This window comes from Aquarana catesbeiana, linkage group LG04, assembly GCF_042186555.1.
Source record: "Aquarana catesbeiana isolate 2022-GZ linkage group LG04, ASM4218655v1, whole genome shotgun sequence".
In the NCBI taxonomy this organism is placed as follows: domain Eukaryota; kingdom Metazoa; phylum Chordata; class Amphibia; order Anura; family Ranidae; genus Aquarana; species Aquarana catesbeiana.
The window spans coordinates 43,340,912-43,356,065 of NC_133327.1; the positions used below are offsets into that span (position 1 = coordinate 43,340,912).

Sequence of the window (15,154 nt, forward strand, 5' to 3'; positions counted from 1 at the left end):
ATGTAGACAGGGGAGGAGCAGCTCCGAGGTAGTGGGTGATCATCCAAGTCACAGCAACACAGACCGCCAGATCAGTGAGCAGGGTGATGGAGAGCATATCACCGGCGACATCTCACGGCTTCCTTCTGACACTCCAATGCTGCTACCAGATTGTGGGTGAACACAACGCGTTTCAGGGGCCCCACCCCCCTTTTTAAGTTCAAGCTTAGTTAATTCTGCAGGGTGTTTATAAACACTGCTGAGACATGAGTTAAAAAAGGCACTTTTGTTTACCTCGATCAGTGTTAATTTAAAAAAAAAAAAAAAAAGATTGTTTCTATAAATAGATAATAAGTATAAATTCCCAATAGGGGAGACCCATAGGGGTCTCTTGATATAGAAAAAAAAGCTGTGTCCATAGGGTCTATAGCCCTTCATTGGACATGTTGACTCAGAGGGACAGACCACCGCCAGAGTGTGGGGGAGCGCCATCTGCTGGGGGCCCGGAGGGTCAGGTAAGTTAAAGTGTTTTTCCTGTCCCCTAGAGGCCTAGAACAAATGAACAATTAACCCCTGCGGTGCCTGGAGTTGGGCTTTAAGTCATGACAAAGTTATTGTTCAATAAACACATTAGAAATGCCCATATTAGAAATGTAAAAAGTGGTTTGATCCATAGAGGGTGTACATAGATGGGAGAAGATGGTTAACGTACTGGATAAGGTGGTAGCTTTAGTATTGTCATGCCCTGAATACTTGGTGGTATAAGCTGTCCTTTCCCTTTAACAATGAATGGGATCTGGTCCATATGACACGCAAATGTCCTCCCTTCTCTGGAAAATCACACCTCCCTCCCATCATAAACATGTTTATTGCGTTGAGTCTTAGCTTGGCCCTGTGGTGCAATCCTCAGGAGGGGGTGACCTAATAGCTGTCAAATATTGACCATTAATTATAATTGTGAAGAAAAATGATTTCCTCTGCGTGCAGCTGCATGCGTTCCCTGCAGAGCAGCGTAAGGCATTTAACCCTTAACGAAGACCTGCGCTCACCCACCTTTAACCCCCTCATGACCAGTGGTCCTTAAAACCTACACTATTGTTACCAAAAGTATTGGGACGCCTGCCTTTACACGTACATGAACTTTAATGGCATCCCAGTCTTAGTCCGTAGGGTTCAATATTAGGTTGGCCCACCCTTTGCAGCTATAACAGCTTCAGCTTCCACTCTTCTGGGAGGGCTGTCCACAAGGTTTAGGTCTAAAAACAATGATTTTCTTTTTTTTTTACAGTGGATCTGTGTATGTGATCACATACACAGATCCACTGTAAAAAAGAAAATCATAAACATGTGATAGGTCGCCTTTAAACATGGCCTTGGAACACAAATATGTCCAGACTGAGGTCTCGTTGTTCTGTTAGCACCGGGCTCTCCGACCAGGAATATCCCACATCCTGTTTGTACATGGCGTCATCTGGGAGATATAAATGGACTCAGACAGAGCAAGACGACCACAAGAGTCCAACTGAGGATAAACAGGGAACATTCAGCTGGAAATAATGATGTTAATTAGATAATTAAAAGGTCCCGTGTTGTGCTTTGTAACACTATCATGTAGTTTGTTTCAATAAACATAGTAATTAAAAGTGGACAGTAAAATAAATAGTTTGACAATTAAAGAGGAGGCTGTATAACCCTAACATTGAAAGAAAGACAAACTCTAAATTTCTAGGGGTAAAATAAGCCCATTGAAACTTAAGAAAAAGTTAATTTTCTTTGATGGGAATATACAATATAATGTTTATGGGATGCTTACTGCTTACATCGTACACTTGCAAGAAAATAAAAGTTATGCATGATCATGTTGCTTGTTATAGCAATATCAAAAAAGAGATCCTCCCTTTTAAGAGGAAAGGATATGATTATGAGGTTCTGTTATATCCGGGGTCTCCAAACATTCCAAAAAAAGCACCAGTTTACTGTCTTCAGGCTTTAGTGGGGCCAGACTATGTCCAGTAAAAATAGTAGAAAATGCTCCAACGCCAGTGGGAGTAAACAATGCTCCATCAATGGTGTCAGTAGGAGGAATGGTGCCCCATCATTGGTGTCAGTAGTAGAAATAGTGCCCCATAGGCCACAGAAAGGCAGGCAGAGGGCTGCATCTGGCCACAGTTTGGAGACCACTGTGTTATATGATACTGTTATGCACATTCAGTAGCTGGAAAACAGCTTGTCTTAGCATGAGGTCAGGCAGATGACAAGGCAGACCTCTGGGGGCTCCTGAGCCGTGACTCTCATCTCCAGAGTCACCCTCACACCAAGTACAGCTAAATAAGAGGGTACAAACCTGAGTAAGCCTGCACAATTATTATAATTTATAGTGAGCCACTAAGGAAAGCATCTGAATCTCAATTCTTAAAGTAGAATTCCAGGATAACCCTAACTAATCTTAAAAATGCATCCCTCCCCCTCCTAACACCTATGCTTGCTAACCTGCTTAAAAAAGATGTACAATTTTGCTCATAAGTTTACATACCCTGGCAGAATTTATGATTTCTTGGTCATTTTTCATAGAATATGAATGATAACACAAAAACTTTTCTTTCACTCATGGTTAGTGTTTGGCTGAAGCCATTTATTATCAGTCAACTGTGTTTACTCTTTTTAGATCGTAATCAAAACAGAAACTACCCAAATTACCCTGATCAAAAGTTTACATACCCCAGTCCTTAATACCATGTATTGCCCCCTTTAACATCAATGACAGCTTGAAGTCTTTTGTGGTATTTGTGGATGAGGCTCTTTATCTTCTCAGATGGTAAAGCTGCCCATTCCTCTTGGCAAAAAGCCTCCAGTTCCTGTAAATTCTTGGGCTGTCTTGCATGAACTGCACGTTTGAGATCTCCCCAGAGTGACTCAATGATATTGAGGTCAGGAGACTGAGATGGCCACTCCAGAACCTTCAATTTATTCTGCTGTAGCCAATGACAGGTCGATTTGGCCTTGTGTTTTGGATCATTGTCAAGTTGGAATGTCCAAGTACGTCCCATGCACAGCTTCCTGGCTGATGAATGCAAATGTTCCTCCAGTATTTTTTGATAACATACTGCATTCATCTTGTCATCAATTTTGACCAAATTTCCCGTGCCTTTGTAGCTCACACATCCCCAAAACATCAGCGATCCACCTCCGTGTATCACAGTAGGAATGGTGTACCTTTCATCATACTATCATAGACCTTCTTGACTCCTCTCCAAATGAAGCGTTTATGGTTGTGCCCAAAAAGCAACATTTTGGTCTCATCACTCTAAATGACTTTGTGCCAGAAGGTTTGAGGCTTGTCTCTGTGCTGTTTGGCGTATTGTAAGCGGGACACTTTGTGGCATTTGCGTAGTAGTGGCTTTCTTCTGGCGACTCGACCATGCAGCCCATCTTTCTTCAAGTGCCACCTTATTGTGCATCTTGAAACAACCACACCACATGTTTTCAGAGCATCCCGTATTTCACCTGAAGTTATTTGTGGGTTTTTCTTTGCATCTCAAACAATTTTCCTGGCAGTTGGTCTACCTAACTGTGGTTTGGTTTCAACAGAACCCCTCATTTTCCACTTCTTGATAAGAGTTTGAACACTGCTGATTGGCATTCTCATATCCTTGGATATCTTTTTATATCCCTTTCCTGTTTTATACAGTTCAACTACCCTTTCCTGCACATCCTTTGACAATTCTTTTGCTTTCCCCATGACTCAGAATCCAGAAACGTCAGTGCAGCACTGGATGAAAGATGCAAGGGTCTGTCAGGAGTCCAGAAACTCATTGGCCTTTTATACATACACGCTAACTACAAGCAAACAAATCACAGGTGAGGATGGTTACCTTTAATAGCCATTCATAACCCTTTGTGTCAACTTGTGTGCATGTTATCAGGCCAAAACCACCAGGGTAAATAAACTTTTGATCAAGGTCATTTGGGTAGTTTCTGTTGCCATTATGATTTAAAAAGAGTAAACACAGTTGATTGATAATAAATGGCTTCAGCCAAACACTAACCACGAGTGAGAGAAAGGTTTTTGTGTTATCATTCATATTCTTTTAAAAATGGCCAAGAAATCATAAATTCTGCCAGGGTATGTAAACTTATGAGCACAACTGTACTGTATATACTTACTTACTGTATTTTCACGCTGTTCCGGTCTGGTCATGTCATATCCCGTGCCAGCTAGCTACAAGGGAAAGAAGAGAGCAATCAACAACTGCTAGCATGCCTGGGAGATAACATCACCCAGGGCTTTTTTCCAGGGGGAACTTGGTGGAACTCAGTTCCACCACCTCTGGCTCAGACCCTTGGGGGGGCCTGCTCAGCACAATCACTTGTAAACACAGAAGTCCAGTTTCTGTGTTTACAAGTGACAGCTCTGCACTCTGTGTGTAACCCCCCTGAACTCTGTACTCTGTATGTAATTCAATCCTGGTATTTAATGCCCCTTTAAGACCCTCCTACTGTTTGTGAAATTTGACTGACCACACCCACTATTTGATGTGATTTGGAGGGTGTGTGTGGGTGGAGGGGTTTTGGGGGGTCGTGGTTGAGTTCCAGCATCTATTGTTTGAGAAAAAAAGCCCTGACATCACCCATAAGCTTTCTATGGCCCATTCATTGTACGTCCTCTCCATACGATACTCTCCATACGATACTCTCCATTGCCATTTTGTAAGGCAATGGAGAGTATCAGTTATCAGCTTTGAGCTCAAGTAGGAGACAGGTCAGCCTCCAAACACTGCCTTACAAAACTTAACAGTTTTGTAACTGTTAACAGTTCTACTCTGACAGGGGACAAAATACGACAAAATAACAGCCCAAATACCAACCACAAGAAGTAAAGCTGTACTACTATAACATCACAAAGCAGAATTCCAAGATAACCCCCATATATCTTAAAAATACTCCCTCCCCCTACACCTATGCTAACTAACCTTGTGTAAAAAAGATGTCTATTCTTATCTATTTGTATGTGGCACCAGTTCAGTCACATGATCCGGCTCCCCTGTTTCAGCCACTGTGGCTGCAGGGGAGAGGACAGACAATGGATGGGCCATAGTAAGCCTATGGGTGATGTCATCTCTCATGTATTCTAGCTGTTGATGATTGCTCTCTCCTTTCCCCTGTAGCTGGCCTTTGGCTAACACGGGAGATCACGTGACTGAACCAGAATGGCAATTAAACCAGAAGCTGGCAAATAGGCCAGAATTCCAGGCATTGCTTCCCCACCCCACCATTGGCTCCCCACCCTTTCCTCATATCATCTCTGAGTTTCAAAAAAGTATTTAAATGTCCAAAATACTCAGTCACCTTGTGCACCAGGTCCCCAGTCTTCTACCTTTTTCACTGCACGATCCAAGGGTCCTTCTTCCAGGTGTCTGGGTGACATGGACACTTCCTATTGGCTGTCCAGTGAAGGGGTTCTTTAAGGATCCAGAAAACTTCAGCAGAAGACTAAAGATTACATTAGGCAGAGGGGATAGTACTGGATACACCGATCGCCACTCCTGGAAGCAATGCTGATGAGGTACACAAACAGTGGACTGTTTAGTGATGAGTATAAATAAGTCGTCACAAGAATTGGGTTAAAAGGTGGTGAGATGGGGTAGATGGGAGGGAAGGGGTAGGAGCTTGGCCTGGAGATAGGCTTAAACAAAGCTACTATGGAATTCAGGCAGTACATTTGTAATGTGACTCGATGTTTTTTTTCCGAGTGTCTGTTATCAGGAGACATTTCAGCCTTATAGTCTGATACTTCTAATCAGAATGGGGAGAAAATACAAGAAAATAATATCAAAATCAGATAATGCCTGAGATGTAGGACAGTACTATTATAATAATTCACGAGTGTGGGTGTAGATTATTCCAAATGCCCACTTACGACCAGTACTCTTTAGAAATGAATATGCACATTTTTGTATCTGTCATTATGTTTGTTTAGACCAGTATTTCTCAACCCTTTTCAGTCAAGGCACCCTTTAAAATTATGGAGAATCTCAAGGCAGCCTTTAAAATTATGAACAATCTCAAGGCACCCTTTAAAAGTTTGGACAATCTCAAGGCACCCTTTAAAATTATAGACAGTGTCAAGGCACACCATTCTAAAATGTAAAAAACTATTCTAATTGTTTTACATGATGCGGCAGCATCATGTAAAAAACTATTCTAATTGCAGCAGCATCGACACATGTCAGACACCCAACATTATAGGTAATTTATTCTTCCAAAGCAAATACGCTATTACACACTGGTACCAACTAGCATTACAATATTTCTCATCTCCCTCAGTTTCTCTCCATCACTCAGCTAATGTGACCCCAGTGTTGACAGAGAGGAGCAGGGGAGGGTCAAACAAGGGCGATCAACACCCTTCTTATCAACACTGATGACATCATTGGTTGTTAGGATGCCAGTGGCTGGAAGGTTGATATGGCGCACAATAAAAACCCGTGGCTTTGTGTAACTAAAAGGCAGGCTTTGATCCACCTGCTGACTTGTATACATTTTTGGGCAATTTTTAGGCATTTTGCCAAGGCACTCCTGAAAAAACCTCAAGGCACCCCAGGGTTCCTGAGCACCCTGGTTGAAAAAGGCTGGTTTAGACTTACAAGAGAAGCTACAAAAATTAAAATTAAAAATTAGAAGTAAAAAATCTAGTACCAATCTAGTCTACAATAAAACTTCTCCTCTGTACATGAAAAGAAGTTGAAGGAATTTCTGCAGGCAATACTCATATGTATAATATTTATAGATAATAATCATATATATTGAAAAGCTTAAACATTCCTAATGCATTCAGCATTCATTTTTTAATTTGAGCAGGGAAGTCTTATGGCGCGTACACACGGTCGGACTTTTCGTCCGGACTGGTCCAACGGACGCCGACGGACCAAATCCGGTGGACAATCCAGTCGTGTGTGGGCTTCACCGGACCTTCAGCGGACTTTTCCAGTCGCAAATCTGACGGACTTTAGATTTGGAACTTGCTTCAAATCTCTACGTCGTAACTCCGCCGGACCCAGAAATCCGCTCGTCTGTATGTTAGTCCGACGGACAAAAACCCACGCTAGGGCAGCTATTGGCTACTGGCTATCAACTTCCTTATTTTAGTCCGGTGTACGTCATCACGTACGAATCCGTTGGACTTTGGTGTGATCGTGTGTAGGCAAGTCCGTTCATTAGAAAGTCCGTCAAAAGTCCGTCGAAAGTCCGCTGGAAAGTCTGTCGGACCAGTCCGGTCGAAAAGTCCGACCGTATGTACGCGGCATTAGACCTTTCTAGGTTTTAAAGGTTTTTTTATTAGTATTTAGGGCTAAAAATTGCACATTTTAAAAATGTATTTCTAAAGTTTTTTTTTTAATTGTTTCTTTGTTTACAGGTAATGAGCTCAAGGCTCTTTTTCATGTTCACAAGTTTATCCATAACTATTGTTTACAAAGCCCAGTAGCTTAAGCTCAAACTTACACAAATAACTGAACAGACTGACCCACTCTCCTACCTCCTCTCTGTTTCAACAAGAGAGGTAGTCTGAAGAAAAAGATGTCTTGCTGTCTGTGCTCCTTTTTTGGAGATTTACTGTTTCTTTCTGTGCTGACATCTGCTGAATAGATTGGAAGTGAGAAGAAATTTCCCAAATGGGGACACCAAAAGCAACAAAATGTTGACAGTTTCTAGCTCTTTCAATCTTATAAAAAAAACAAATAAACATTTTTTTTCTGGATTCGAGTATGTCCAGATAAAAACTTTATGTTTAAATTTTTGGAAATAATACGGAAGGTATAGAATCCATGTTGGTTTTCCACTGCTACTTCCTGTCACGTGTCAATTGTTCCACCTGTCAGAAAGTGAGGAGAATCTGCAATAGGTATAGAGACAGCAAGCCTTCCCTTACACTACTAAGTGATTCTCTTTAATGAAGCCTCAAATAACAGAAGAGATGCTACAGGGGTTCTAAAGCTTCCCCGCTTTATCCAAAACGGAAAAAAAAAAAAAAATGGCTGAAAACATATTTAAGGACTGCCCCACCTACATTTACTGTGGCAGGGCGGGCCTTGAGCGCAAAATCACATACCTGAAAGTAATTCTTTCTTCCGGGTCTGGGTTGCGTGCATGCGAGCACCGCCGGAGACCTGCTCCCACTGTGATTAAAAACAGCGGGAGCCAATCAGCAGGTCCGGTGGACACGATGTTCACCGGGAACCCGGCAATCATTCATAGAGAGGCAGAATGGCGGTCTGCCTTTGTAAAAAAGGCAGATCGCCATTCTGCTAGTAAGAAAGACAGAGAACTTGTGTTTCTGCTAAGCAGGAACATGGATCTCTGTCTTTCTTTAGTTAAGCCACCCCCCACACAGTTAGAAAACACTCCCAGGGAACACAGTTAACCCTTTCATCGCCCCTGATGTTAACCCCTTCCCTGCCAGTGTCATTTATACAATAACAGTGCATTTTTTTAGCACTGATCACTGTATTGGCGTCACTGGGCCCTAAAAAAGTGTCACATAGTGTCAGATTTGTCTGCCGCAATGTCGCAGTCATGCTAACAATCACTGATCGTCACCATTACTAATAAAACTAATAAAAAAAAATTTTAAAAAGATAAATCTATCCCATAGTTTGTAGACACTTTGACTTTTGCGCAAACCAATCAATATTGGGATTTTTTTTACCAAAACATGTAGCAGAATACATATTGGCCTAAATTGATGAGTAAATTTGATATAGGTTTTTTTTTCAAAATTGCCGTTTTTTTTTGTTTATAGCGCAAAAAAAAAAAACTGCAGAGGTGGACAAATACCACCAAAAGAAAACTCTATTTGTGGGGAAAAAAATGACATGAATTTTATTTGGGTACAATGTTGCAAGACCGCGCAATTGTCAGTTAAAGCAATGCAGTGCAGTATCGCAAAAAATGGCCTGGTCAGGAAGGGGATAAAACCTTCCAGAGCTGAAGTGGTTAAAGTGAAAATAAACATTTCTATCCTCCTATCTGTAGAGGGCAGCACCATCTTAGCCTCTATTTGGATCTGTAGTGACCATGGTGCTGAACATGTGACCAGCAATGATGTTGAGGACTTGAAAGATCGTTTGAGAGCTGGTATAAGCATACTAGCACTGTTATCACCAGAAGCATGTCATGAATCTAGTATACAGTACACATGTGCTTATAGGCAGAATGTATATGAAAACACTGCAGAAGCAAACATTGGTGGGTTTGGTTAAGGTTTTGCTAACTTTTATTGAACATTTATAACTTGAGCTTAATTTTGGTAAACTAGTTAAATTGGTGGGTTTGGTTCTGCCTTTGGGTCGGTTGTCCCTGGGTGCCCTGTCCTAAATTTACTATATATTTTGTAAAGAAAATTTTCCAATGGAATCAAATGTACTTTAATATTAATCATGGAAGTGTTTATGATAAATGTCCCCTATTCTCAGCTGAATGGAATGTTGACTGGTATTCGTATTTATGTCATTAGAGATCATTACTGAAATGTGAATTTAATTACTTTATTTATGTCATCCCATTTCAACAACCAATTTTTCTTGGTCATTAGACATGAAATCTGTTGGGAATTGCTCACATTGCCATGACTCTACTTACTTGGTTCAGGAGATCAGGAAGCTTCATGGGGAACTAGAAGAGATACAGAAGATGCTTTTGGCCCAGGAGGTGCAATTGGTCCAATCATCTGAAAACCATCAGATTCTTCTGTCAGCCAATGACATGCTAGATAACCAGATCGAGAGAAGCAACTTCTCCCTTCGCCGGATCAATCAGACTTTAGGAGTTTTCCTGTCCCAGGTTAAAGGATGGCAGACCACAGCAACGGACTTGGAGACTTCAGTGAAGGACTTGGTTCAGGAGAGGTATGACATTACTGCTGCCATACAACAAATCAATTTTACTTTGGGTCAAACATCAGATTGGATACAAGTCATTCAGAGGAAAACTGATGAGGAGACATTAACGTTGCAAAAAATTGTGTCTGACTGGCAAAATTATAGCAAAGTTTTTGGTGGTTTTAAATCAACATCAGTCAAAACCATTGACTTGGTGAGGAGCATTCAGAGTAGTATTGCTGCAACCGCACAACGCATCACCCTTAACACAGAAGTCATGCATGATCTAGTCCTACAAGTAATGGGTCTTCAGCTACAGTTGGACAACATTACAGCTTTTGTTGATGATCATGAGGAAAACATGGCGGACCTCCAGTACCATTCAAAGTACACCCAAAATCGGACAGTTGAGCGCTTTGAGAGCCTAGAGGGTCGGATGCTGTCTCATGAAACCGAAATTGACACCATATTCACTAATATCAATGCAACTGATAACCATGTGCACAGTATGTTGAAATATCTTGATGATGTGCGACTTTCTTGTACCCATGGGTTTAATTCTCATGCTGAGGAATTATACAGTCTTAATAAGTCAGTTAGTATGGTGCAGGACACCTCAGATCTGCTCAGAGAGAAGTTCAGCTTGATGAATGTTCGGCTAGATTTTGATGTACAGAATCTGTCAATGATCATGGAGGAAATGAAATTGGTGGACACCAGACATGGGGAAGTTCTCCAGAAAGTCACCACTGTGCAAGGTAAGACTTTAAATGTATGTCAGGGTGAAAAAAATATGTTGTGCTGTTAACATCTTGTTTGAGCTGATAATGCAGTGCCTTTACTAGACTGAAATCCAGGGCTGTATTGCCAGCCCTGCCTTGCTGCACTGCAGAACTGTCTCTACCCAATCTTCTAGGTTCAAATTGGTTCCATGCATTGATCTCTTTTTCAAAAAACAAAATGTTGACTAATAATACCTGGGCTCCTAGGAACTGGAATTAATGACATAACATTTCAGTTTTACAAAGGCCATGCTGTATTTCACAGTACTTTAGCTGAGGGCTTTCTGGTTCCTTTTGACTCACCTTACCATAACCAAAAAGATTATATGGGAGTTGTGTAATTTATGTCATGGTTGCATTCCAGGAAATGAGCATTTAATTCAGATTTTACATAATTTAAAAAAGTTGTTTTCCATTGGAAATAATAGTAAATGCAATCCATATGCATGATTCTAACCCTGCTTACGTCCCAATAATGGGACGAAAACTTTATTATGTCAGGTTATAATCAACACTACAATAAAAGTACAGGAAAATCTTCAGAGGTACAGTATAACTTACAGAGAAAAATGTAAATACTGTGCAGTCCTGTATATTGTATGGCTCCCCAGAGAGAAGAATTAAGCATCAGAATGCCTTAAAAGAGAAGAATTAATAGATTTAAATTATTCATTTTGTAGAAAAAGGGGTTCGTTTTGTAGATAATGGGGTCAATTACTACATACAAAAACACTGTCACCTGACTCATATGCATAAATTATTCCATGCAGTAAAAAAATGTCCAAATTCACAAAAAAATAAGGATTGTGCGGTATTTAACGAAAAATGAAAATTGTGCCGGTAAATATCGCAAAAAAATGATTCAGTAAGCTCTTAAGTCCAATTCACAAATGGAACAGAAAGTAAAAAAACATGCAATATTTATCACTAGGTTTTTGCTGGTGATATCACATGCGGTATTTTGTCAGATACAGTGTGGGCCCCCCCCAATAGCTGCTTGTTAAGAAGTGGACCAGGAAGCTGGCCACCGCGTCCTTAACAATGGATGACTCATTAGCTTTCAGCACATTCCCCGCTGACAGCTAAATGTAAACAAAAAATTCTGGGAAAAAAAACGCATACTAGGGCCTTGGGGTCACGTATGGATTTTAAGGGGAACCCCAAGGCAAAATTAAAACAAAAAAATAGTCATGGGGCCCCCCCAAAATCTATACCAGACCCTTATCCAAGAATGCGGCATGGCAGGTCAGGAGAGAGGGGACAAGCTAGTGCCCCCCCCTGAACCATACCAGACCACATGCCCTCAACATGGGAGGGGCGCTTTGGGGTAGACACCTTGAAAGGGCCTCTTCCCCACAACCCTGGCCGATGGTTGTGGGGGGTCTGCGGGCGGAGGACTTATCAGAATCTTTAACAAGGGGGCCCCCAGATCTCGGCCTCCACCCCATATAAATGAGTTTATGAGTAAATGAGTACATCGTACCCTTACTCATTCATCAAAAAAGTGTAAAAAATGGGCAAAGACGCAACACGAGTTTTTGACTATTCCTTTATTTAAAAAAAAATGTCCCCTGCTGTAGTTCCATCATCAATCACGGCGTTCGCCGCACCGCCGGACCTGAAAGAAGAAAAAAAAACCTCTGGTCTCATTGAAGGCTCCCGCTGTCTGCCTGCTCTGCTGCCTGACAATTCTTAAATAGCTAAGGGGTGGAGTCACTGACCCAACTTGCTCCTGGCCGCTGATATCACAAAGGTACAGGGCCACTGTTGCTCCATGTGTCCATTTACACACAGAGCGAGGCTTGGCCCTGTCCCCGCTCTCTCCTCATTGGCCTACTAGCTTTGATTGAGAGTAGTTGGAGCTAATGGCTACCGCTGCTGTCTCAGCCAATGAAGAGGGAGAGACCTGGAAGAGCCCAGGCTTTCGTACACATCGCTGGGTCAAGAAGGGGCTCAGGTACATTTTAGTGCCCATCAGTGCCGCCTCATCAGTGCCCGTTAGTGCCGCCTCATCAGTGCCCGTCTATGAAGAAGAAAACTAAATTTTATAACGGAAACAAAGAAAAAACTTATTTTTGTCAAAAATGTTGGTCTTTTTTAGTTTGTTTATTAAAAAATAAAAAACCCCAGTGGTGATCAAACACCACCAAAGAAAGCTCTATTTGTGGGAAGAAAATGATAAACATTTAGTTTGGGTACAGAACTGAGTGGCGTCGCAATTGTCATTCAAAGTGTGACAGCATTGAAAGCTGAAAATTGTCCTGGGCAGGAAGGGGGGAAGTGCCCTGTATTGAAGTGGTTAAGTTCTATGAGACAAATAAAACATCTCAGCCTTAATAGAAGGAATTTCAAAGACCGTGATAATAAAAGTAATTTTTTGCTACCCAATTTAGGACTTCTACTGTTATAGGTCCAGTTATCTTCCCTTCACCTTTTCTGACCTTATGAGGTGTGGATGACCCAAAATCTTTCCCTGTGCCCTGGCCAGCTTTTGGATGACTAGCCCTGATACTAGTGAGCCAGTATGATTCATCTGACGATTTTTATATTATATAATCAAATTGCTGCAATTTGAATTACAGTCTTATGCCGCGTACATATGATTGCACATTCCGACAACTAAATCCATGTTTTTTTTCAACGGATGTTGGCTTCTTGTCGGAAATTCCAATCGCCAAAAACCCGGTGACGTACAACACTTATGACCAGCAGAGAAAAATGAAGTTCAATAGCCAGTGCGGCTCTTCTGCTTGATTCCAAGCATGCGTGGAATTTTATGCGTCGGAATTGTGTACACACGATTGGAATTTACGACAACCGATTTTGTTGTCGTAAAATTTGACATCCAGATCTCAAATTTTGTTTGTCGGAAATTCCGACGGAAAATGTCCGATGGAATTTCCGACAACAGGCTCCCATCGAACATTTCCCATCGGAAAATCCGACCGTGTGTACGGGGCATTACTGTCAATTTGGCAGTTTTGGCAGCATACATGGTGTTTAAATTTTATGTAAATCCAACATCTGTTTTTTGTATTGCTCATCAGGCTGCCTATCAAGTCTATGAAATAAGCCAACTGAGGAGTATGTGCGGCAGACTGACAATCTAATTGAGAGGCAGTGGATTATGCCCCGTACACACGGTCGGACATTGATCGGACATTCCGACAACAAAATCCTAGAATTTTTTTCCGACGGATGTTGGCTCAAACTTGTCTTATTTATTCTGAGCATGCGTGACACTTTGTCCGTCGGATTTGTGTACACACGATCGGAATTTCCGACAACGGATTTTGTTGTCGGAAAATTTTATATTCTGCTCTCAAACTTTGTGTGTTGGAAAGTCCGATGGAAAATGTCCGATGGAGCCCACACGGTCGGAATTTCCGACAACACGCTCCGATCGGACATTTTCCATGGGAAAATCCGACCGTGTGTACGGGGCATAAGTGTTGTCAGCCTAAAGTTGGCTATACACTAGTAGAGTTTCATTTGACATTTTTAATTGTAAGAACATTTGTTTGATTTTATAACCATTAGCGTAGTCAAATCAATGTTCGTTTTCAACCAAAGTGATGAAAAATTAGAAGGAGCAGGATGGAAATGTTTTTTTGAATGAATGAATTACCGTACTAACAGCGTATGTGGTTTTCGTTTAGGAAAGTCCATTTATTTCAAAATTAAATGGTAAAACCAAAATAAATTTTCAATCGACATTTGTGTAGTCATCGGATGTGGAAAGAGTTTTTGCATGAATATTCATACGAGTGTTCGTTTGAAAAGCTACTAGTGTATAGCCAGCTTGGGGCTTACCGTGCCTTGCAAAAAGTGTTCATAGCCCTTGAAATTTTCCACATTTTGTCATTTTGCAACCAAATCATAAATGTATTTTATTGGGATTTAATGAGATAGACCAACACAAAGTGGCACATAATTGTGAAGTCGAAGGAAAATGATAAATAATTTTCAAAATATTTTACAAATAAATATGTGAAAAGTGTGGTGGTCATTTGTATTCGGCCCCCCTGAGTCAATACTTTGTAGAACCACCTTTAGCTGCAATTACAGCTGCAAGTCTTTTTGGGGATGTCTCTACCAGCTTTGTACATCTAAAGAGTGAAATTTTTGCCTATTCTTCTTTGCAAAATAGCTCAAGCTCTGTCAGATTGGATAGGGAGCGTCTGTGAACAGCAATTTTCAAGTCTTGCCACAGATTTTTGATTGGATTTAGGTCTGGACTTTGACTGGACCATTCTAACACATGAATATGCTTTGATCTAAACCATTCCATTGTAGCTCTGGCTGTATGTTTAGGGTCATTGTCCTGCTGGAAGGTGAACCTCTGCTCTAGTCTCAAGTCTTGTGCAGACTCTAACAGGTTTTCTTCTAAGATTGCCCTGTATTTGGCTCCATCCATCTTCCCATCAATTCTGACCAGCTTCCCCGTCCCTGCTGAAAAAGAGCATCACCACAACATTATGCTCCCACTACCATGTTTCACGGTGGGAATGGTGTGTT

The 15,154-nt window shown here is 41.3% G+C and overlaps 1 protein-coding gene across 2 annotated transcripts in view; it reads left to right on the plus strand.

Annotated features, from left to right (window-relative positions):
• SCARA3 (scavenger receptor class A member 3) overlaps positions 1-15,154 on the plus strand; it is a 61,120-nt gene that overhangs the window by 33,511 nt on the left and 12,455 nt on the right. For both annotated transcript variants that reach the window (XM_073625129.1, XM_073625128.1), the window contains exon 5: positions 9,569-10,612. In XM_073625129.1, the coding sequence (XP_073481230.1) occupies positions 9,569-10,612 (1,044 nt within the window). The remainder of the gene's footprint in view (positions 1-9,568; positions 10,613-15,154) is intronic.